This window comes from Sebastes fasciatus, chromosome 10 (genome assembly GCF_043250625.1).
Source record: "Sebastes fasciatus isolate fSebFas1 chromosome 10, fSebFas1.pri, whole genome shotgun sequence".
Lineage (NCBI taxonomy): Eukaryota > Metazoa > Chordata > Actinopteri > Perciformes > Sebastidae > Sebastes > Sebastes fasciatus.
This window is the reverse complement of record NC_133804.1, coordinates 16,776,202-16,800,182: the sequence shown is the minus strand read 5'-3', so window position 1 is coordinate 16,800,182 and position 23,981 is coordinate 16,776,202. Positions and strand designations below refer to the sequence as shown.

The following is a 23,981-nucleotide window of genomic DNA, read 5'->3' as shown; positions in this document are numbered from 1 at the left end:
TCTGCAGCAACGTCATCTGGGAAATGTAGTTTTCTGTGTGGTTTCCTGCTTGTACTGTAGTCTGTCTACGAACTACACTACCCAGTGTGCCAGCCTCTACCTTATAGCAAGCATGCCTCACAGCTGTTAGAAATGTAGTTTTTAGATATAAAGTTACGTATACGGAACTACCGGACAGGTCGTGTTGAACAACACGTTGTTTTGCGCGTATTTAAATCCTATTCAAAATATTTCCGTGTATCAAAAACACGTTGTAGTTTAGCAACATGTCTTTGAGGGCATACCGTGTAAATATCCATCAGACTGTGCTTGGTCCAGTAAATCTGATTGTTACGCCCTCTAATGGTTAAATTCTTATGTATACACAACAACAACACTGGATAGATGATGAAAACACACACACATATATATATATCTATATGTATATATAGATATATATATCTATATATACACAACAACAACACTATAGATGATGTATAGATGATGAAAACACATATATATATATATATATATATATATATATATATATACACACACACATATACACATATATACACACATATATATATATATATATATATACACACACATATACACATATATACACACGTATATATATATATATATATATATACACACAACAACAACACTGGATAGATGATGTATAGATGATGAAAACATATATATATATATACGTATATATATATATATATATATATGTATATATATACACACACATATACACACATATACACACGTATACATATACATACATATACACATATATACATATATATATACACACACACATATACATATATATACAGCGGGTAAAATAAGTATTGAACACGTCACCATTTTTCTCAGTAAATATATTTCCAAAGGTGCTATTGACATGACATTTTCACCAGATGTTGGTAACAACACAAATAATCTATACATACAAAGAAACCAAAACAAATAAGTTCAGAAATTAAGTTATGTGTAATAATGTGAAATGACATAGGGAAAAAGTATTGAACACATGAGGAAAGGGAGGTGCAAAAAAGGCATGGAAAGCCAAGACAACAGCTGAAATCTATCAGTAATTAGAAATTAATCCGACTCCTTGTCAGTGCAAATTAATATCAACTGTTTCAGTCCCAACTGATGGCCTATAAAAAGTGTCTTATTACCAAGGTGTCACACAAGAAACATCTCATGATGGATAAAAGCAAAGAGCTCTCTCAAGACCTTCGCAACCTTATTGTTGCAAAACATACTGATGACATTGGCTACAGACGCATTTCTAAACTTCTGAATGTTCCAGTGAGCACTGTCTGGGCCATAATCCGGAAGTGGAAAGAACATCATTTCACCATAAACTGGCCATGACCAGGTTCTCCTCGCAAGATTTCTGACAGAGGAGTGAAAGAATTATCAGAAGAGTTGTCCAAGAGCCAAGGACCGCTTGTGGAGAGCTTCAGAAAGACCTGGAATTAGCAGGTACAATTGTTTCAAAGAAATCAATAAGTAATGCACTCAACCGCCATGGCCTGTATGCACGCTCACCACGCAAGACTCCATTGCTGAAGAAAAAGCATGTTGAAGCTCGTTTAAAGTTTGCTGCACAACATTTGGACAAGCCTGTGAAATACTGGGAGAATATAGTCTGGTCAGATGAGAGCAAAATTTAACTCTTTGGCTGCCATAATACACACCAGGACAAATGGCACTGCACATCACCCTAAAAACACCATACCAACAGTGAAGTTTGGAGGTGGGAACATCATGGTGTGGGGCTGCTTTTCAGCATACGGTACTGGCAAACTTCACATAATTGAAGGAAGGGTGAATGGAAAAATGTACCGAGACATTCTTGATAAAAATCTGCTGCCATCTACCAGGATGATGAAGATGAAACGAGGGTGGACATTTCAGCAAGACAATGATCCCAAACACACAGCCAAGGAAACTCTCAATTGGTTTCAGAGAAAGAAAATAAAGCTGCTAGAATGGCCCAGCCAATCACCTGACTTGAATCCAATTGAAAATCTATGGAAAGAACTGAAGATCAGAGTTCATAGAAGAGGCCCACGGAACCTTCAAGAATTGAAGACTGTTTGTGTGAAAGAATGGGCCAAAATCACACCTGAGCAATGCATACGACTAGTTTCTCCATACAGGAGGCGTCTTGAAGCTGTCATTACCAACAAAGGCTTTTGTACAAAGTATTAAATAAATATCATTAAGCGTGTTCAATACTTTTTCCCTGTGTCATTTCACATTATTACACATAACTTAATTTCTGAACTTATTTGTTTTGGTTTCTTTGTATGTATAGATTACTCGGGTTGTTACCAACATCTGGTGAACATTTCATGTCAATAGCACCTTTGGAAATATATTTACTGAGAAAAATGGTGACGTGTTCAATACTTATTTTACCCGCTGTATACACACATATACACATATACACATATATATATATATATACACACACATATACACATATATATATATATATATACACACATATACACATATATATACACACACATATACATATATATACACACATACACATATATGTGTATATATATATATATATACACACACATTTACACACATATACATATATATGTATATATACACACACACACACACACACACATATACACGTATATATATTTACATATATATATATATATATATATATATATATATATATATATATATATATACAACTATTTTTATGGTAACAAACTGCAATACAATGCAACATAAACGAAACTAAACATTAAAAACAGGCAATTTTAATTCATAAGAACGGCATGACAGATTTTATTAGTTAGATTATAAAATCTAAAGCTTTTTGAAAATACATACAATTTACAAACAGAAATTCAGTGTACCCTGAAATGTAAAGAAGTTTAAATGGCAGTGAGTACATTTTGCATTTTAACTCAAAATTCAAACTGATTCCTGATTGAAGACAATTTAGCTTAGTTTACTAGATTATATCTATAGGGTTTAAAATTCACAGAAAACTAAAAAGACATTCAGTAACATAACATCATGTACATAAAATCAACTCTAGCAAACGTGATCTGAAGAATGACAATGGGTGTACAGAAATTACTTAATAATAAAATTGGAAGTACTTATATTATTGTAATTGATTAGTGCTTTCCCACTTTTTGAGTGCAATCTACAATTGCAGCTTCTTTATAAACTGAATGAAGTATAGAAAGGCAGCATTTTCAGAATAGGTTACAGCAACAGTGTTAAGGGGCAGGATATTCAACTTAAGTTTGTTTTTCCTCATAAAGTAACCTCTATAAAAACCTTCTTATAAAGAAAAGATGGTCACCACATTTTCATATTGAAATGGTGATAGTGCGGATATGAGTCAAGAGCTATTTTTGTACATTTCTTGTGCAGGTTTCAATGCTATATAAATCTTACTTTAACCTGGGAAACGTCTTTAACCCTCTGAGACCCGAGCGACTTCACTGTCTTTCAGATGCTGTAGCAGGTTCAGTTTAAAGATAGAGTGAAGTTACATATATCATATGAAACTGAGACATGCCCACTTTATGATATTCACATGCTGTTTGGGGCAAAAAACATGCAGTTTTTGCAGTATAAATTTGTAATTTTCGCCTATACTAGAATGATGTATTTGGAATATTTCTGCATACTGGGGTCCCTAAGCAGTCTCGGAATTGCATAAATTGTGTATCACTGGAAAGCTGACACTTGTGGATCCAATGAGCCCAACTGTATTCATGTGTGATGATGATGGTGCCCATAGTAGCCATATCATTGTAGTGAGACCATTTTTTTAAACAACCTCACTGTATAAAATGACCTGTGGTGACCTATAGGATAATCACAGCATCATGAAACTTTACAACCACAAACTACAGACCTAGGACATTCAGAGGATGGATGGCTTTCCTAGGTAAATTGACAATAAGGGGGTTTCTGAGCAGTTTACAGAACAGATGTGCTCGCTATCCAATCATCGAAAAATGCTATTCTTGCAGAAATCTCAAAAATTTTAAAAGTTTTTGATACCAAATTACAGCGTGGCTTTTTCTATGGCATTCCTCAAGGTCTTGGTGTCTTAATGTGGTATTTTGGAGGGATTATTGATCATTTTTATCAATTCTCGAGTGATAAAATATGGTTAAATTTAGCACCAAATCTGTGTAACAAATGGTATCAACCCCAACATTGCTGCAACAACTTATGAGACATGAGGGACAATGGAAATGGCCATCATATACCTCTATCATAATGTGCTTAGCCCTTATACACTTTTACAATTTATTTTAATTATTAAATTAATTAATTAATTCATGTTTATTTCTGATTTATGACTAGAACAACTTGACACACAGTGCTGAGCTGCATCTCAAATTAATCTTCAGGTTCCCAGCTTTCAGGTGATGTAAACCACTTCTATGACATCTACTGTTGACCTGCTATCTCCCCTAAAGACCCCCTGTACCCCCTAAAAGAGACAAAAATTAGTCTATTGTGGGTCTCAGAGAGTTAATCAAGAAACAGTACTTCTACTTGAGTTGGAAGCATTTCCTCCACCCCTGAGAATGAACTTAATGTGTTAAAAAAACACAGTGGAAAACCTAAAAACATATCGTAATGAAGACCATACTCTATTAATACTTTCCCCTCAGTTTTAAAATCTCAGAGAATAATTTTGTCTGCATTTTTCAGTTTAACATTACTCTCTCAAGTCTCTGTCCAGGTTGTCATTGTATGGTTGTATGGTGGTAAATTCAGCTTCTGCACTGAAAGTGCCTGAATACATAAAGTAATGTGATCCATAGTTTTGTTAGTCTATCAAAAAGTTGATCTATATTCTTATCTTACTACTTAGGGCAGTGTCAACGTCTCAGGAAGAAGCAGATGATTTTCCAAACATCATCACTCCATCCATTATCACTTTACACTTTAAAACATAAATCCCCATTTATGTTGCTTTGTTGGAGTATTTGTCCACAGTGGATTGCATCAGTTGTGATTGTTAAATGGGATGTAACATTAGTATCCGCCACCTGCCAGGTCCAGCAGTGACCCAGCAGCCTCCTGGGCCTCGGCATCGAGCTGGAGGATCTCCACAGTCTCCAGGTCCAACTCTGTGTCACCCGGCAGCACCAGGTACTGGTACTGGTTAGACTGGTAATAGTGTAACTCGATGTACCCGCTGTCTGACAGGGGGTCCTTCTCCATCTCCATCTCCATCTCCAGCTCCTCGCTGACCTCCCCCTGATGGTATTCAACCGACTCCATGGTGACTAGCTCCTCGTGATCCGGGGTCAAAGGGCACGGTGGGTTTTCAGAGAAAGTTAGGTTATCGGTGGTCAGGATTTGGGTTGAGGGCGTGGAGAGGAGGAGGGCGTGAGAGAGTGAATCTGCATGAGAGAAAAACAGAATATGAGTCAAAACGTAAGACATTACTATTAATAACTTGTTTTCATGCAGGCTGGTTAAACAACCACTTGTCAGATTCTTCAGCAAGCACGTGGGCCCGTATAGCGCCATAGGCTCGGAAATAAAACGAGCGGACATAAAGGAGACCAAGCTAGGCTATTGCTGGGTTGCCAAGGTAATATAAGGTTGTTGCCATGACAATGGAACACAAACACAGGAACAATGTTGCATGCTGAGAAAGCTGCAGAGTGGGAGAAAAGCTGCAGGTAATAAAAGTGTCACAGAGGGCGGCTACTCCATTGATGAAATATTGCAGACTAAAAGAAATTCATAGAGGGTCAAATATGTAAGTTCTTGTGCTAATTAAGGGACATGAGCCTGCTGTGAGTTTCCTCATCACTAACCTGATATTTCCATAGAGTCGCACACTGCAGGCACCCCAAATTCAGCTCCTTCCAACCTGCACACAACATGGCAAGATAGTTAGACAACTAGATAAAATACACCTCAGTAAGGGAGTGTCATTAAATTGTACAATTATTCCAAACCCCCTCACCCATTACAGGCAAAGTAGCTATATGTTACTGCTCTGGTTAGAAAGCAATCCAAAGAATGTACTGTATCAACCCAAACAAACAAACCCAGGAATGCTCACTGAAGTAATATTTTGTAAAGTTGACATTAATGATTATTTTTCTTCCTATTTTTTACAATTAATCAATGGTAAATGGTAAATGGACTTGCATTTAAATAGTGCCTCTCTAGTCTTCTGACCACTCAAAGCACTTTTACACTACATGTCAGCATTCACCCATTCACACACACACACACACACACATTTATACACTGATGGCAGAGGCTGCCATGCAAGGTGCCCATCAGGATCTAATCTAAATACTCATTCACACACTGATGGCACAGCCTCTCCAAATCAATCAATCAATTAATTTATCTATGAAAAACAAAAAACAGTGACAGATGTCCATTGTAATTTGCAAGAAAAAAAGTCTTCAAATTGTATATTTGTTTAAATATTTATTTATTTATTTTATTATTATTTATTATTATTATTATTATTATTATTATTATTTTTATTTTATTTTTTTAACTGTAGATTTTCGCATTTGAGAAGCTGGTGCTAGCAAATGGCATTTTTTTCTTATATTGTCTAATAATTTTCTGTAAATTAATCAACTAATCATTCAAATGATATGTTTTGTCTATAAAATTTAGAAAAAAATAAAAATAAAATAAAACAAATAAGAAATAATAAAAATAATAATGCACACACACACACACACACACATATATTAACTGTGGAAAGTTGGTGCTAGCAAATGTTTGGCATTTTTTCTTGAATTGTCGAATAATTTCTGTAAATTAATCAACTAATCGTATCACCACTAATATTTAGTGTTGACTTTTTGTCTATTATCTGAGTCACATAAATAAATACATAAATACAGTATACCTAACAATTTACAGAGTTAAAGATAAATAGCTTATTAATTAATTAATTAATAAGATTAATTAGCTCATAATGAAAAGAATTTGTTGCACATACTTAAACGGTGTGATTATACTCACAGTGCAGGCTTGTTTAACAGATGGATGTTGGTGCTGTGATAACTGTGGGTCTTCCTCAGCACCTCGAGGAGTGCCGGCCGATACTCTGGACAAACACACCACAGCGATCCCTTCCCCACTGACTGATACAAACATACAAACACTCATCAGAAACATTCAAACTGCAACAGCCCATGCAAAGATGTTGACAGTAGACCATATAACAACCTCAACACATGTGGAGGTCATTATAATAATTTCCCAGTTTAGTTGCTGACTCAACTACAGAGCAGCACATCTGGATACAGTGTGTTGCTCAAGGACATCTCAGTGACATGGATGCTTGAACATCTGTCCTATAATTAAAGCACACTGTCTTTACTCACTACTCTGAATGCGGTAAACAACATAAGTCATGTGCCCACCTGGCTCTTGTCCCTCTGAATGCGACGGAAGCTCTTGCTCAGGGACAGGTTGTGTCTAACAGAGTTCCTCCAGCCTCCAGTGGCCGTCCTGTAGTAGGGGAAATTGTTCACAATCCAATCGTAGATGTCCTTCACTGGAAGCCTCCTGTCAGGTGAGTCTTCTATTGCCATGAAAATGAGACTACTGAAGGAGTAGGGTGGCTTGGACGAGCCAGAAGGGAGAGGTTGGGTGGGTGCAGAGGACTCTAGCTGAGGCAGTGGTGTCATTTTGTGAAGTGGCTGCAGCGGTAGCAGGTTGCCCCTCTGATGCAGCCAGTTGAGGCAGGTCAGGTCATCCTGGTCAGATGTGTTCACCGGGCTGAGGCACTGTATGTTTTCTCCTTCGAGGCACTGAGACGCCGTACAGTGTGAAAGAGGTGAGGAAGAGTGAATAGATGACTCTGCTGTTGCTGGATAAAGTGAGTCAGGGGACGGGGGGAAGGAAATAGGCGAAAGTGGGAGTGAAACACGGTCATTTGAGCAAGTCTGCTGCGGCGAGGAGGAGAAAGGCAGGCACCCTCCAAAAGTGGCAGGACATGGTGACGAGGGCAGCAGTGTGTTGGGGCTATTCTCCATCTCTCTCCCAGGAGGAAACTTCCAGTGTCATTCAGCTGTACCACTGCTGGGTGACATGAAAAGAAATCACTCAAAGTTACTGCTGCAAGGAAGGCTTCATGTAAATCAGTATTAAGAGTTTCTTACTGTAACTGTTGCACATGTTCATACTGTATGTCTTAGCGCATTGTTATCTATCACTTACTGTTTATTCTTTATACTGTTTATTCTATTACTCTATACATTACTCTGCTCTTTACTGTTTTTTGCACTTCTGGTTAGATGCTAAACTGTATTTTTCTGTACCTGTACTCCGCGCAATGACAATAAATTTGAATTTAATGTCATTTAATCTAAAAGTGAGCAATTTTGCACTAAGTACTGAAGTCAAGTCAGTTTTATGTTATTGTAATTCCTGTTAATTTTGAAGATTTTTTTCCAAGTTGCTGGTGTACGATTTATTGTGTTAACAATAAATAATAATTCAATAAATGTATATCTATGTATTTATTTGTTAAGAAAGAAATATTTAAGTCAAGCCTGATGTTGCCTTGCACATAAAAGAATGATCCCAGTCACTTCCACACAGTGAGGCATATAGGCCCTACAACTTATTAATTAAAGACTGGTATCGGATCGGTACTCGGTGTCAGCCGATACCCAAAGCCCAGGTATCGCTATCGGTATTGGGACTGAAAAAGTTGGATCTGTGCATCCCTAAGAAAAGATAACAAATAGTCAATATGATAAAGATAAATATGTAAGTAATGAATTGGTATTGTGATTAAGTTATATTATAAGTAATGAATTGGTATTCTGGATTGATAACAAATTTATATTTTGATAAAGATAATTATATCAATAATTAATTTATATTTCTGTATGACACAGATTAAAGGTAATAATTATAGTTAGAATAATTATAAATAATAATAATTATAGTTAGACGAATTTAGGAAAATTTAATTAGAGTATATGTATGGCTCAATAAGGAAGCTTGTTAATAATTAATAATTGACTTATGGAGAAGGGGTGGGATTAAATAAGTTTATACTTCTTCTCACTCCTTTTCGGATATGTAAATCAAGGCATCAAGTGTTGTCAATTTATTTTTCTTACGCTTTTCATTGTATGTAAATACTACTTGTTTCTGACTGTCCACTTGTTGGTATGGTCATTCTTTTTCTTTATTTTTTCTTTAATTTTTTTTTGTATTCTACATGTTCGAAATACATTTTGAAATGAAAAAAATCGTGTCTTTCGTACAGAGTAGACAGAAATAAATAACTACAGTGAAATTGCACTGTAAGTATTTGTATTGTTTTTTGTTTCCTTTTTTTTTTTTTAAAGGCACATTAAACCAAACTTTAAAAACTGCCTTTCAAAACAAAAACAATAATAATAATCAAAAAATGCAGGCTATCTGCTCTCAGGTTCATTCCCACTCCACGTTTTAGACTAAAAGAGCTGATGGAAAAATGCTGGAGAAAAGAGAAATACTTCAGTTAAATGTTAGCCATCCTTTCCCCTCTGATGAACACGTACAAAGTCCACTATGAGGACACTCTCACTCTCTGTAGCCTCCTTAATACACACACAACGTGCTCATACAGTGGACAGGTGCAGCTCTATTAGAAACTCATTGATGCTTTTTAGCTATACAACCATTAAATGCTTTTAACAAACTAATAGTAATAGATTGCATGTAAAATCCAACTCATAGGGCACTGAGAGTGTGCAGGCAATGTGATGCCACATGGCTCTGCAACAGTTCAGGAGGCAAATGGCGGAACAATATAAAGTTTCATTTAGTCAAAGAAAACCGCCTTTTCCTCTCTCAGGTGAGCTCACCTGGCGCTGCTAAACGCCTCATATTAACTAGTTACTCACCAAATTAACCAAAACGATAATCCTGGAAGAGTTCAGAGCTCCTTAAATGTCCCGAAAACGCGTCGTTGAAGAGTTAAAGGTGATAGTGTGGTGTTGAAAACTAGCCTCGGAGTCGGACACCTCTCTCTCTGGTCTGTTGCCGTCCGACGTCTCCATGGAAACCAAAAGGACGCTTTGCAGTGTACGCGCTCACAGGCGCGCTCCCGCTCTGATTATACAGACTCACACCAACCAGAGAGGAGACAGTGTTCATCCAACAGGAGAGGAAAGGAGGCCTTTAATGTAAAATTAACGCTTATGCATCACTAAGGATATTTGTGACTTTTTCATTTTTAATTTGACCATCATTATGGCTGTGTTAAAGCATATATTTGTCCAAAAACTGTAATAGATAGATAGATAGATGGATAGATAGAGAGATGAATGGATGGATGGATAGATAGATAGATAGATAGATAGATAGATAGATAGATAGATAGATAGATAGATAGATAGATAGATACTATAGATAGATAGATAGATAGATAGATAGATAGTAACTTTATTGATCCCGAGGGAAATTCAAGTTTCCAGCATCACAGTTCAATAGTGCAAAACATGTTAGTAAAAGGCAGTAAAAAAAGTTAGTAGTGCAAAGTACAAAAAAATATACCAGATATAAAAATACAAGGAGATGAAGAAAACTGTTAAAACTGAATATAGTGCAGGGTAACAGCTGTGATACACGACTATCAAAAAAGTGAATATAGTGCAAAAAGTGATATAGTGCTGAATAATAAAATATAGGAGATATACAGTAGCGATCAGGGGATTAAGAAAAGTCAAATATGGAATATAATAAGGGATGAGAACTGAGAGTTTTTTTTAAAAATGGACTAAAGTGCAGAATAAAGCTGTACATTATTGGTATAATAGAATTAAAAAAGTAGCTTAGTCTATGAAAGTGCACTGTGTGCATTATTATCTGTCCTGCAGATCGTCCTCCTTTGTCCCAGGACAGATTTGGACACTATTTGCAAAAGTTTGATCTCAATCTCTGACAAGACAGACTTTCTGGAGGGCCAGTCTAGACGTCATAATATTGTGGTGGATGGCATTAAAAAGTCTGGAAAAGAAAAGGTGACTGAATCTGAAGAAAAAGTGAAAAAACTCTTCAATGAAAACATCTGGACCATCTGAAAATAGAGCTGGTAGGGGCTCACAGGACTGGGAAGCAAATGTCATCTTCAGAAAAGCCCCGACCTATTGTGGTCAAATTTCTGCGGCTGAAGGACAAACTTGCTGTTATAAGGCTAAAAACTTGAAAGGCTCAGGGATCTTTATCAATGAGGACTTCCCTGAAGCAATCCGACAAAGAAGGACACTCAGACCAAATAGGACAAACATGTTCCCATTGAAACCCAATAAATACACAATTTGATACCATGGCCATTACAGCATAAAATCATGCATTCTATTCTATGGCATCAAAAGTGCAGTTTTTACTATTTTCCACAAGACTGAGACATTTCCTCATGTTTGCCCTATGGGGCAACTACATGCTATTTTCCTGGTTTCCACTAGGGGCATTGCTGCTGTATTATGTATTTGAAGCAATGCATCAAAATCAATGTTGTTGCTAATCATTGACATACCCCTGATTGTGAGAAAAATCACCCTGGCATTTAGTATACAGAAAATAATTCCCTTTTCTCCCACAACAGTGGCATTATGTAAAAATCTGGGGTTAAAATCTGAAAATTAATGAATATTTGGTAGTTATGATAAGGACTGAAGTTAGTTAAAATGTTTAACTCTGTGAAAGTGTAAAATAATATTAATATATAATTTTATGGCAGTTTTTTGACAAGGACAGAGCAACTTTTATAGGGATGCACAAGGGTTAAACGAGTAATAACTGTAGTAAATGGTGGGTAGTACCAAATTGCCAGAGGTGAAAGTATTCATGCATGACTACAGTGTAAAAATACTGTTACAAGTAAAAGTCCTGCCTTTAAAATGTAAAATGTAAGGAGTATCAGCAAAATGTACCATAAGTATCAAAAGTAGTCATAATGCAGCATAATGACTACTTTTGTCATATTATATAGCATACTATTGGATTATTATGATGCATTAATGTCTAAGCAGCATTTTAATGTAGCATGTTAAGGTGAGACCAATTCCAACTTTTTAATATACTGTTAGGTGGTGTAATCAACAAAAATGCATATTTTACAAGCTCATCATCTGTGTGTAAAATCTGAGTAACTAGTGACTATAAGTTTCAATCATAAAGTGAAATATCTTTCTCTGAAATGTAGTGAAGTTGAAGTATAAACCAGAATAACGTGGAAATACTCCAGGAAAGAACAACTCAAAATAATACTGAAATATCGTAGGGTTAATTTCAGGTCTAGTTATGCAAGTTCGTATACATACTACACTTATACTATGACTTTATAATTGCATACAAATACAGATGATGAGCTGTAAATATAATAGAGTAAAAATAACATAATTTCCCTCTGAAATGTAATGAACATAAATAATTACATAAATGTAACATACCAGTACCTCCATATTATGCATAAGCACAGTAACTCTACCTTAATTAATTCTAGTTACTTCCCCACCTTTGAGAACAATTTCATAACTTTGCAACATTTATCTGTCTCAGTCGTAGATTGTTGGCCCAATCATTAGAAATTAAATCTTATTAACTGACATAAATCTGCATTTTTCAGAAGGAAATAAATCTGAAAAAAAAAATACAGAAATATGTTCCCTACAGAAGTAGCTCTTTGCATAAAACAAATAAAGTCTCAGAAACTGTTAAAATTGAATACACAAAGCTAAATATATTTATTTTTTTCTACAAAAAATCCAAACATTGTCATGCTTTGTCAAATGTAGATAAATAAAGTCCAGGACTCACAAGAGAAAAAGGGGGATAATGCAGGAACATTACCATACCAGAAAAATGGTACTTGAATCATGTGTGTAATGTGCGTTTTATGTCTGTGTACTTTGTGTACTGTGGGGTGTAAATACTATAAAGCATGTCCAGGGACATTATGTAAAAGGAAACTTGAACTGAATCGGAGTTATGATTAAACAAATCTCACAATGAAAGCCCTTTTTTCTTCAAAGTTAGGTGGCCAAAAATAAACATTTACTGTACACTCATGGTGGAAAACAACTTCCAGTGAAATATTTTCTGTGTCACACTTTGTGGTTAAATCAATGAAACCATTTCATTAATGACATCATGTCCATCTGACAAGCTCAACACACGCTGCAGTTCAACACCGTCTACATATGTTTTCAGTTTACTGACAAAGGAGCGTATAAAAGCAAGTGTACAAACACTCAAAACAACCAAATGTTTTAGCTCCAATACACTTCAGGTTATTGAACGCCTCACAGTCACCTGACCAGATGAGAGGTTAACCAATATATAATGATTGGCTGAAACACTGCAGTAGCCACAGTGATATAAAGGCGGAACTGAGGTTTGGCACTTGATCCAGTTCCCATGGAGTCCGTGGAGAGAGAGGGGAGTATCTTCATTTTCAGAGATCGGACCTGCAAAGACAGAAACATCCTTAAATGTGTCGTTCAGGCAAACATAAAACCTGGTTTTCAGGAAAATATTTAGAGCTGACCCGAATGCTTCAAAGCTTCGACCATTGAAAATATTGTAGCATATATAAAGTAGTTGGTCATTGTTAAGGTATTTTAGTAACTAAATTTAATATAGTGTAATAATGCAACACATAATAATGATGAATAATGCAAAAAGCTGATGTATTTTGTTGGTATTTATCACTTAGTGGTTGCACTGTAAAGCCTAAACCTGAGGGTCATTTATATTGTTCATACAGATATTGATGTAAGTTTTGTGTGTATTAGCTGTCCTCTTTTCTTTGTGTATTCTGTATATTTGTTTCTTCATTATTCTCTTTTTAAACACCCTGGGGTAAGAAGAACTGAAATGGAAAAACAGCATCTAAATATGTAAATATCTGACCTACTCATAGAATATAATTAATTATAATTACATAGGCAACCAGCACCTTTTCTGAACTAAAAATATGCTACACTGAAGAAACACAATACTGCTGTGGGTAGAAAAAATTCATAGTTCTAGCTTAGAATTATATGCGTGTGGTGTTGAATAATAGAAATTACAGTTTTTCCCAGATGGTATGTGGAATATTTTGATGCAGAAAACTATCTGTTCAAATCACACAATTTGTTCATACACAGGATTTGTTCAAAAATTTACATTAATGTTCAGTTTATAGTAGTTGCAATAATCAAATTTTCTGAATCGAATTGAGCAGAAATGAGTGAAACGGATTGGTTTTCTGTTTAGGAAAAACATTTCTTCATTTCAGATTGATATAAATATTGACTTATATAGATTTATATATAGTGGATGAATACTTACAATGAAAAACATAAGGGCACAAGAGGACCAGGCAAGGGCCACATGATAACCATCACTGCCAAACAGTAAGCCACACATCACTGTGAAGATCATCCTAGAGGAGAAGCATAAAATGAATATTTATAACTTTCTTCAATATAGTGTTGTAAAAAATATCGAACCATCGATACTGAATTTCAAAACGGTTTCAATACTCATTTTACACAGTATTGATACGTAGGTACCAGCTGCACTTTCTGCTCTCTCTTCTCTCCGACAGCAAGCTGACACACACACCGCTATTCATCTTTTAATAAAAAATTTTATGCACCCAATATTGTGTCAATTTTTCCTCATGGTATCAAATATCAACATTTTTCAAGGTATTGTATCGAAGTTAAAAATTCCAGTATGTTGACAACACTACTTCAATATCAATTTATAATGCCGTTATCATGAACTGAGTTACATTTAAAAAATGCCTTATTTACAACCTTTTTTAACCACTGAGCTGAATCAGACTCAGTTCATCTACATCGTGGATTTAGCATTTAACCGGTTTAGTTATAATACACAACAAGTTGATGCACTGATTTCCTGTGTCAGTAAAACAGAATCATATTCATCTCAAGTATAACATGATATTTACCCAACATATTTGTATCCACTGTACGCAATGAGATCAAAGGTTGAGAGGTCGCTGTGCACCGTCAGCAGGTACAAACTCAACAACATCACCAAGACCTCAATGATGACCCACACGAGGGCGGTGCTGGCACACAGGCCAAGAACCTCCGGGCTGAACCTTCACACAAAGACAATACACACTCCTGATTCAACGTATTTGATACAATACATATTTACTGTGAGTCATAAAGTGAATTAGATAAGGAAGAATAACTCACCGTTTTTGAATGCCGAGGGCCATTCCAGCAAGTAAAATGTAGGTAATGAAAGCCATCGCTGAAAGACAAAACATACACTTAATACATTATACAGGAATCACAAAATGCTTGCCTATTGATCATTTTGAATTCATAGTAGTGCTGTCAATCAATTAAAATATTTAAGGGCATGATTGTCCATAGTTAATCGCGATTAATCACAAATTAATCGATTCCATTCTAATTTAAATTTTATCTATTCGAAATGTACCTTAAAGAGAGATTTGTCAAGTATTTAATATTCTTATCAACATAGGAGTGGGCAAATATGCTGCTTTATGCAAATGGAAATCAATTAACAACACAAAACAATGACAAATATTGTCCAGAAACCCTCACAGGTACTACATTTAGCATAAAAAATATGCTCAAATCATAACATGGCAAACTGCAGCTCAACAGGCAACAACAGCTGTCAGTGTGTCAGTGTGCTGACTTGACTATGACTTGCCCCAAACTGCATGTGATTATCATAAAGTGGGCATGTCTGGAAAGGGGAGACTCGTGGGTACCCGTAAAATCTATTTTCATTCACATATCTTGAGGTCAGAGGTCAAGAGACCCCTTTGAAAATAGCCATGCCAGTTTTTCATCGCCAAAGTTTAGCATTAGGTTGGAACGTTATTTAACCTCCTTCACGACAAGCTAGACATGGTTGGTACCAATGGATCCTTTAGGATTTCTAGTTTCATATGATACCAGTATCCAGTATCTTCACTCTATCTTTAAAACTGAGCCCGCTACAACCTAAGTTGCGTTAAAGAAATTAGTGGCGTTAAAACAAATTTGCGTTAACACATTATGGCGTTAACTTTGACAGCCCTACTTTATAGAAAACTTACTTGGTATGTAAAGATCCGGCGCATTCACATCCTGTCTTGGAGTCAGTGGAGTGTCCCGATGGTAACGAACTTCCCAATCCTACCAAGAACACACTTACAGTATGAGTCTTACACTTCAAGCAAAATATCATGTTGTGGGAAAAGTACATCAAGTATCTTTAGAATGGCTTTTTGTGACCCTGGTCTTGTAAGGAGAGTTTGCACTGTGTGTAGTTTGTACATTATCAGGGCACAAGATGTCTGGAGCGGCAACTTCATTTACAATCTCACTAAGTTAAAGTGTGTGGGAATTAAGTGAGCTCAGTGTGCTTTTATATCCGCACTGGCAGTCAAAGCATTCTGATGTTCATAAATAAAGCTGGAGTGGAGATTAAGTGGCTGATTATCTTGTTTGCATGGTTTCAATGTGATACGTGGGTGATAATATGATACCATGGACAATTATCAAGCAGTTATGCACGCTATTAAATGTTTTGTGTTGTCCCGTACGTTGATGTAGGACAAAGTCTGATGGGATGAATGGCTCGGATTACCTGATGTGTGTAAGGGAACATGAGGATCATGAGTTTCTTCATTACATATCTGGTGTCGACGGCAAAGAAGTACTTCAGCTTGTTCACAGACACGTATCTGCTGATCTGAAAGGAAAAGGAAGTGCAAACATTAACTCCACGCAGAGTGACAGAATGCCAAAGTTAATAAATACAGTTGAGTCATAGACATTTTTAAAGAAGGCTGTGGCTGCCCTCGGGCCTGTGCATCCCTTTGGCATCCAGTCTATTATCTAGTTACCAATCCAGTATTACAACATCAGTTTTATTTATTTGCCATTCACAAGCAATACATTTATTTATACAGTTCTACCTTTATTCCTGGGTGAGGAAATTCATCAACTGTTTTATATTAGAAAGCCGACCAGAAAATGGTCTGCTTGATTGAATACCTGTCCACTAACAATGACACCACTTCAACATTACAGTTTTACCAGTGAAAAAGCTCTGGGTGCGACTACGGAGCATTGGAGAGTAGCTGAAAAGCAGAAAGTATTAAGCTCCTGACACACCAAGCTGACGGTCAGCCAGTGGACAGTTTGGGGCCGTAAGTGAGTGTCCGTCGGCCTAGTTTTTGCGATGTGTCTCGCACCGTTGGCTCTAGTCTGCCCGTGTCTGAGGCTTTTTGGCCAATTTAGCATGTTGAATCGGTGGCGCCGCCCGCTCGGTGAGAGAAATCACTCTGATTGGCGGTTCAGCTTAAACAAATCAGTGCATGAGAAGAGAAACTGACGTGAGGAAAGCAAGCCAACAAGTAAAGTGAAGAGGAAAAACACAGACGGCTCTTCTCATTTTTCATCTTCATCTCATCTGATCATTCCAATACACGGATATTTTAACAACGACATGGCCGTCTCGAATGAAGCTAAATGGTGAGTGAGAGTGGTGTGAAAATGGTCGGCAAACGCCGCTTTGTTTCATGTACATATCTTAACAACGGCTTGTATATCCTCTGTCCTCGCTCTTCTGGTTTCCCTTTTTGAATGACGCATACAGACTACCTCCGCCTGCTGGTGTGGACAGTTATTTCCTCTCACGCAGGCGCAGAACATACGTGATGTAGTCTTTGCGGTGTGTTTAAATGCAATTTTTTCGCCGAAGACAAAGGCGACGTGAGGCGACGCAACAGTCAGCCTTTATCGCCGCTAGTCCTTTGATGACAGTTTGGTGTAGAGTGACCATGTCAATGAAAGAACACATCTGTGTGGTTTTCCATAAATGGAAAAACTTCAAATCATGAACTTGTTGAGAGTCACCTTTTGGGACAAAAATTAAATAAAATTGCACAAAAAACACCAGCATGGAGGAAGACATTTGATTTTTCACAATTGTGCGGCAAATTGCTGTATTTGAGATGACTCTGTACTCCTGTTTAGACCTATTATCTTATTACATTAAGAGTCTGTATCTGTCTGCTTTGTCATACAGTCACAGAGAAACTTCAAAACCGTGTCAAATAGTTCAGAGCGTGTTTGGGGTTTCATTTAAACCTGTATTTACTAAAGATGCACTGATTTTTGGGCACACTGTGGCACAGACGTCACAGCCACACATGCAACGTGCACGTTACGCACACAGTGGCAGTTGCAGCACACAGACCTTACTTATGGGTTTATTGATTAACACCCCAGCCCGCCATACAGTAGCATATATCATATCTGAAGGAACCCTATGAACATCCTGCTTTTCCTCACCTCTTTGTTCACCATATCCTTCCCTTGGTTGGCTAATGAGGAGCCGTACATCATTGCAGCGTTGGCCATTGGGTCGTTAAACACGTTGTTTGGCCCAGCAGCACCTCCTTGCATGTTATTTGGGGGTCCTGCCATATTGTAGGCAGGAGTGTAGTATCCTTGACTGTTCATTGCTGGCGGTACAGCGCTGGTGTCATCAAACAGGACAGAATCTGCAGTGGGGGGAGCTGCACGAGCTCTTGGTTTACCTGTGGAAAAGATGGACACAACGGAGTAAATGGAAGGCATTTCAATTTATACTAAAAAACTGACTTTATTGATATTTCATGAGGTACTATCTTATCATCCACACTATCAAATATAAACATTCACTGATATCCTTCTAAATTGTTTAATATGTTAATCCTATCACTTAAGACACTCCAACCATATCAAGTCTTTCCCTAAGTATGAGAGAAACAATACTCTGTGATAACAAAGATAAAAATGACGAGCTCCTTAATTTCATTTCACTACAGCTAATCCAAAAACCCACGTCCGCGCAAAGGTTTACACTCAGTTGCCAGTTTATTAGGTACCCTAAGCTAAAACTAATGCAGTGTAATAAAAACAAAAGCAGTTTTACAATAAATCCTACCTTCACAAAGGTTATAACTTAAAGCTTTTGTTCAAAATGTTTTAGACAGGTACTGACTGATTGATTGGTTCCACAATTTCACAAAGCTCTTGTATTACAAATCTTGGTGTCCTATTTGATCCCAATCTCTCCTTTGAAGAACATATTAACAATATAACTATGGCTGCATACTTCCACTTAAGAAACAACACTTTCCATGGCTGATGCTGAAACACTTGTTCATGCAATTGTCTCATCTAGGCTTGATTATTGCAATACCCTTTTCTCCGTTTTACCAAATCAACTATTAGCAAACTACAACTTGTGCAAAATACTGCTGCTAGGATATTAACCAAGACTAGAACATTTTATCATAGTACCCCTGTTCTTATTTCATTACATTGGCTGCCTGTACATACTAAATCAGACTTCAAGATCCTACTTTTAACTTATAAAATATTACACTGACTTTTACTTATCACCACTAGTCACTCCTCATAACTGCTAGGGTTTTACGATCACAAAATGCCGTTCTCCTGACTATTCCAAAAATAAATAAAACATCAGTAGGTGGTAGGGCCTTCTCTTACCAAGCCCCCCTTTTTTGGAATCGTCTTCCTAGCCAGATTCGAGAGGCTTAATCAGTTGAATCATTCAAAAGCAAACTCAGGACATCTTTTCGCATCAGCCTTCAACCTCACTTAGTCTGCCGAAAATACTAATTACAGTTATCTACTTAAAACTCTGTATGTTTTTGTATATTTTGCTCATGTTGCTATGCTTTTAATTGTATATATTGTGTGTCTAACTTTTCTATTTGTAATGCTTTGTATGTAGTCACTCATATCCGTTTGTTGTGCCTTTTGCTAATGTTGCACATTGCTGTTTTTATTATATGTACAGTCCTTTGAGGCATGCTTTGTGATATTGGGCTATAATAAACTTTGACTTGACTTGATTGAACTTCATGGATATGTTGGAGTGTGTATAGTTTATGGTGCTGATGAAGTGCATGGCACTATAAGTGTTTCTAATATTTTCTCCACCCCATGTATATCAATTAGGACAGTCATTATAACCCTCATGCAGGTGAGATTTATTCACGTACTGGTGTATTAGACATACACCCAACACATCACCGGGTGCGAGCTGCCCAGCCTGCAGGAGCTGTACACCCAGCGGTGCCTCAGGAAGTCCCTGAGGGTCATTAAGGACAACACACACACCCACAACAGCCTGTTCCTCCTCCCGCCCTCTGGTAGAAGATACAGGACCCCCAGGACTCTCACCAGCAGACTGAGGAACAGTTTTTCCCCCCAGGCCATCAGACTTTTAAATAGATAATTCATACGACACCTTCTCACACAAAAAGTACCTCAATCATATATCTTATACTGTATATACTTTATTTGTTCTTAATGTATATGTTCTTAATATACACCTCATAATATACACTATTAATAATATACACCTCAAGTGCAACTACCTTTGTTCACATTTCATTTATTACATCTACCCTACCTATTTTACAAGTGCAATTACCTCTGTTTACATTACATCTATTTTATATTTTATACCTCTAGTGTAACACTTCTGTTTATATTTATTTATTACATCTACTTTACCTGTTTTATTTACTTTATAACTGTGTGTGTTTTACCTGTTATATGTTTTATCTGCCTCGTTTAGTCTTGTCAAGTATTTGTTTTAAAGCACTGACCAGAAGTGGCTACTGGGAATCTCGTTGTATTTAATACGATGACAATAAAGCTTTCTATTCTATTCTATTCTATTACTGGTATTTAGAGTACTGACAGTAGGCTAGTATATCAACAACTAACAACTTAAACTACAAAACATCATGTTTTAACATACAGGACCTCCAGGACTCTCACCAGCAGACTGAGGAACAGTTTTTCCCCCCAGGCCATCAGACTTTTAAATAGAAAATTCATACGACACCTTCTCACACAAAAAGTACCTCAATCATATATCTTATACTGTAAATACTGTATATGTTCTTAATGTATATGTTGTTAATATGCCTTGTACAAAGTATTTCTTATATTTGTACATTCATACTTCCTGATATGTATATGTTCTTAATATGCTTTGTACAAAGTATTTCCTTTTATAATTGTAATATAACTTATATCTTGAATACATTTTGGTGTACTTAATATACTGGAATCTTCTAGTCACCAGTCAGGTGACAGCAGATGATGATTTAGCTATATGTGTCTAGCTCTAGCAAAAAAAAATAGGAAGTAGAAACCATGGACGGATATTTTGCAAATTTTTACAAAAATTACTACTGATTCATATTTCCACTTACTTGCTCTGTAGCCCTGATGTGGCAAGTCCATTGTGACGTTTGCTGACGTTAGCTTAAAATAAAAACAATGACACGTTAGATACACTTCACCTTATTTAACACCCAAGTAAGGCAAGGCAGCTTTATTTGTAGAGCACATTTCAGCAACAGGGCAATTCAAAGTGCTTTACATAAACATTCAAGAGACATTAAGACATAATTAAAACAGTTATAAAAACATAAAAACATTAAAAGATTAGAAAATAAAAACGAGCTAAAAATAAAAGCTAGGATAGAAGCTAAAATAGAGTATAACACACAAGAGTAAAGCTCTAGTGCAGTATAAGATCATTATCTGGTTTAATAAAAGGCAGCAGCAAACAGGAACGTTTTAAGCTTTGTTTTTAAAGAGCTCACAGTTGGAGTTGGTCCTGCAGGTTTCTGGGAGCTTGTTCCAGATATTTGATGCATAATATAGGCATAATATACTATGACTTTTATGATATTTTCATAAAATTTTTTATGGCATACTTTATCAGGAAATTGTTTCTGACTTTATATGACATATTTTGCCATGGTATACTCTATTATTATTTTTTTATATCATGGCATTTTTTGTGACGACTATATTATTTTTTTCATGGCATACTATATTATGACTTTTTAATGATACTTTTATGATATTAAATTCTGACTTTTTATGGTATACTATACTATGACATTTTTATGATATAACATATAATATCATCTATTTTATGACTACTACTACAACAATCACTACTGCAACAACTCCGAAAAACAAGAACTATAACTTCTACAACTACTACTGCAACTTCTACTACTATTTATATATAATATTTGGTGTATAAAAACTGAACTCTGCTTCTTCTGCATGTTTAGTTGTGACTCTGGGGACACTAAGCAGACCTGATCCAGATGACCTGAGAGGTCTGGATGCTTCATAACATAGCAGAAGATCAGAAATGTATTTTGGCCCTAAACCATTTAGCCTAGCTAGTGACATGAATTCAAGTTGTTCAGCTAGACACATTAAACAGTGTTGTGTTACAGCTACTACAGTTAAAACATGATAACATGACAGGATATCAGTGAGCCTGCAACACTCTTAATGCTAAGCTAACCTATTCAGCTAACAGTTCATGCTAATGCTAAGTTAATATAACATCATATTTACAAAGTAACACTCGGTGGAGCCGTACAGGGAATGAACACATGCTCAACAGCAGCATTTCAAGTGTTCACACAGCTTGTCTTGAGGGATAATGTTATGATTATTAAAGTAAATAAGGAGCACAAAGAGCACTTACCTGCTCAGCTAATGTTGTTAGCTGCTACGTGGCTACCAGACCAGACTGATCCTCCCATCATGCACCGCGGTGGGTTGACTCCAGGCTGCCTGCGTGGCAGAGCAGAGAGACAAGTACCAAGCATGAGAGTATGTACACAGTTGTACCAATACACACAGAGAAGAGTTACTGCTAGTACTTCTATCTGTTCAGCTTACTTTCCTTCCTTCCTTCCTTTTTTTTTTTTTTTTTTATAATTTATTTGCACATATAGGCTATAAAACTGCACAAAATCCAGTTAATGAAAAAAAGCCACAGGCTATTTATCAATATTAGCTTGCTGTCAATCTGATATGGTGCTCTGTTTCTCTCCACATGGCACCCCAAATATATAGGGTTCTTGGGAATATGTTATGATTGTGTATGTATGTACACGTGTTTGTACGTACATGTACTGTATGTATGTGTATATGTATATATGTGTATATTTATATTTGTGTGTATATGCAGGTATGTATGTATGTATATATGTATATATTTAACTTATTTATTTATTTATTTTATTTTATTCCCATTATTTAGACATTGTACGCAGCTAAATGCAATCCTGATTTGATTGTTTTTTTTTCTTTCCCTCTCTGCTACTGTAGGTGTGTACCCCATTTACTAGAGTACTTAGGTCCAGTTTCGAGGTGCTTTTATTTTACTTGAGTATTTTCATTTTGAGCAACTTTATACTTCACTACTTCATACTGCACTACATTTTGATTTTTTTTTTTTTTTTCGAGGTTGTTTTCATATATGCAATTTACAGTTCGTAATTCGATAGTTTATAAACCCATTTTTTTAAGTAATTGAGCTTATAGACGAACGCATTAAGTACACTAGAGAAAACAACTTCAACATTCAAAATTGAAATAAAATTAAGAAGAGAAATAATAATAATAATAATAATAATAATTATAATAATACAAATAAATAATAGAATTAAAAAAAACACACAAAAACAATTATAATACAAAAATAAGAGAGTAATAATAATAAATTAAATAAACAAATAAGTTAATAAAAAATAAAAAAGGGGGGCGGGGGGAGAAGCGCAAATATATATTAATATCATTTACATGGGTACACACATGCATCCTCCTTCACGTCAGGTCACCTCCAAGCATATGTATATGTGCATGCGTGTTAACCCATGTAGCTATACTCCACTGCATTTTACGGAAATATTGTGCTTTATTTATTAATTTACTCTCTTCAATTTATCCTATGTGGTGTGGTCGAATTTAGTATATATTTTGCAGATGAAATTCTAAACACATGATGTTTGAAGTTCATAAAACTTAACATAGCCTAACATAAAACTATTAAACAGTAGT

General features: G+C 36.1%; 2 protein-coding genes across 3 annotated transcripts; both read right to left on the bottom strand.

The window, feature by feature from the left end:
• Positions 1-2,779: 2,779 nt before the first annotated feature.
• On the bottom strand, positions 2,780-10,091 carry LOC141775317 (uncharacterized). 2 transcript variants are annotated; one of them, XM_074648562.1, is made up of 5 exons: positions 9,918-10,091; positions 7,434-8,094; positions 7,030-7,151; positions 5,847-5,902; positions 2,780-5,423 (listed from the first exon to the last, which is right to left on the bottom strand). In XM_074648562.1, the coding sequence occupies exons 2-5, from the start codon at positions 8,046-8,048 to the stop codon at positions 5,053-5,055; spliced, it is 1,164 nt and encodes a 387-aa protein (XP_074504663.1). In that variant the 5' UTR covers positions 8,049-8,094; positions 9,918-10,091; the 3' UTR covers positions 2,780-5,052. The 2 variants fall into 2 exon arrangements, with proteins under 2 accessions (XP_074504663.1, XP_074504662.1); XM_074648561.1 differs by having other exon boundaries at positions 2,781-5,423; positions 7,434-8,091.
• A 2,640-nt stretch (positions 10,092-12,731) lies between these two features.
• Positions 12,732-22,729, bottom strand: yif1a (Yip1 interacting factor homolog A (S. cerevisiae)). Its single transcript, XM_074648589.1, has 9 exons — positions 22,621-22,729; positions 21,314-21,365; positions 18,363-18,610; positions 16,651-16,755; positions 16,118-16,196; positions 15,237-15,294; positions 14,981-15,136; positions 14,353-14,446; positions 12,732-13,484 (listed from the first exon to the last, which is right to left on the bottom strand). The coding sequence occupies exons 2-9, from the start codon at positions 21,342-21,344 to the stop codon at positions 13,326-13,328; spliced, it is 930 nt and encodes a 309-aa protein (XP_074504690.1). The 5' UTR covers positions 21,345-21,365; positions 22,621-22,729; the 3' UTR covers positions 12,732-13,325.
• Between the last annotated feature and the right edge of the window lie 1,252 nt (positions 22,730-23,981).

What these genes read in the sequence shown, in the direction of transcription:
- LOC141775317 (XM_074648562.1), bottom strand. Translation starts at nt 8,048, where the DNA reads ATGGAGAATAGCCCCAACACACTGCTGCCCTCGTCACCATGTCCTGCC. An exon ending in TTCAGAGGGACAAGAGCCAG is followed by an intron (nt 7,152 to 7,433) that starts GTGGGCACATGA and finishes TGTTTGTATCAG; the next exon opens with TCAGTGGGGAAGGGATCGCT. An exon ending in CTGTTAAACAAGCCTGCACT is followed by an intron (nt 5,903 to 7,029) that starts GTGAGTATAATC and finishes TGTTGTGTGCAG; the next exon opens with GTTGGAAGGAGCTGAATTTG.
- yif1a (XM_074648589.1), bottom strand. Translation starts at nt 21,344, where the DNA reads ATGGACTTGCCACATCAGGGCTACAGAGCAA. An exon ending in TGTTCCCTTACACACATCAG is followed by an intron (nt 16,197 to 16,650) that starts GTAATCCGAGCC and finishes TGTTCTTGGTAG; the next exon opens with GATTGGGAAGTTCGTTACCA. An exon ending in GCCGGATCTTTACATACCAA is followed by an intron (nt 15,295 to 16,117) that starts GTAAGTTTTCTA and finishes TTTGTCTTTCAG; the next exon opens with CGATGGCTTTCATTACCTAC.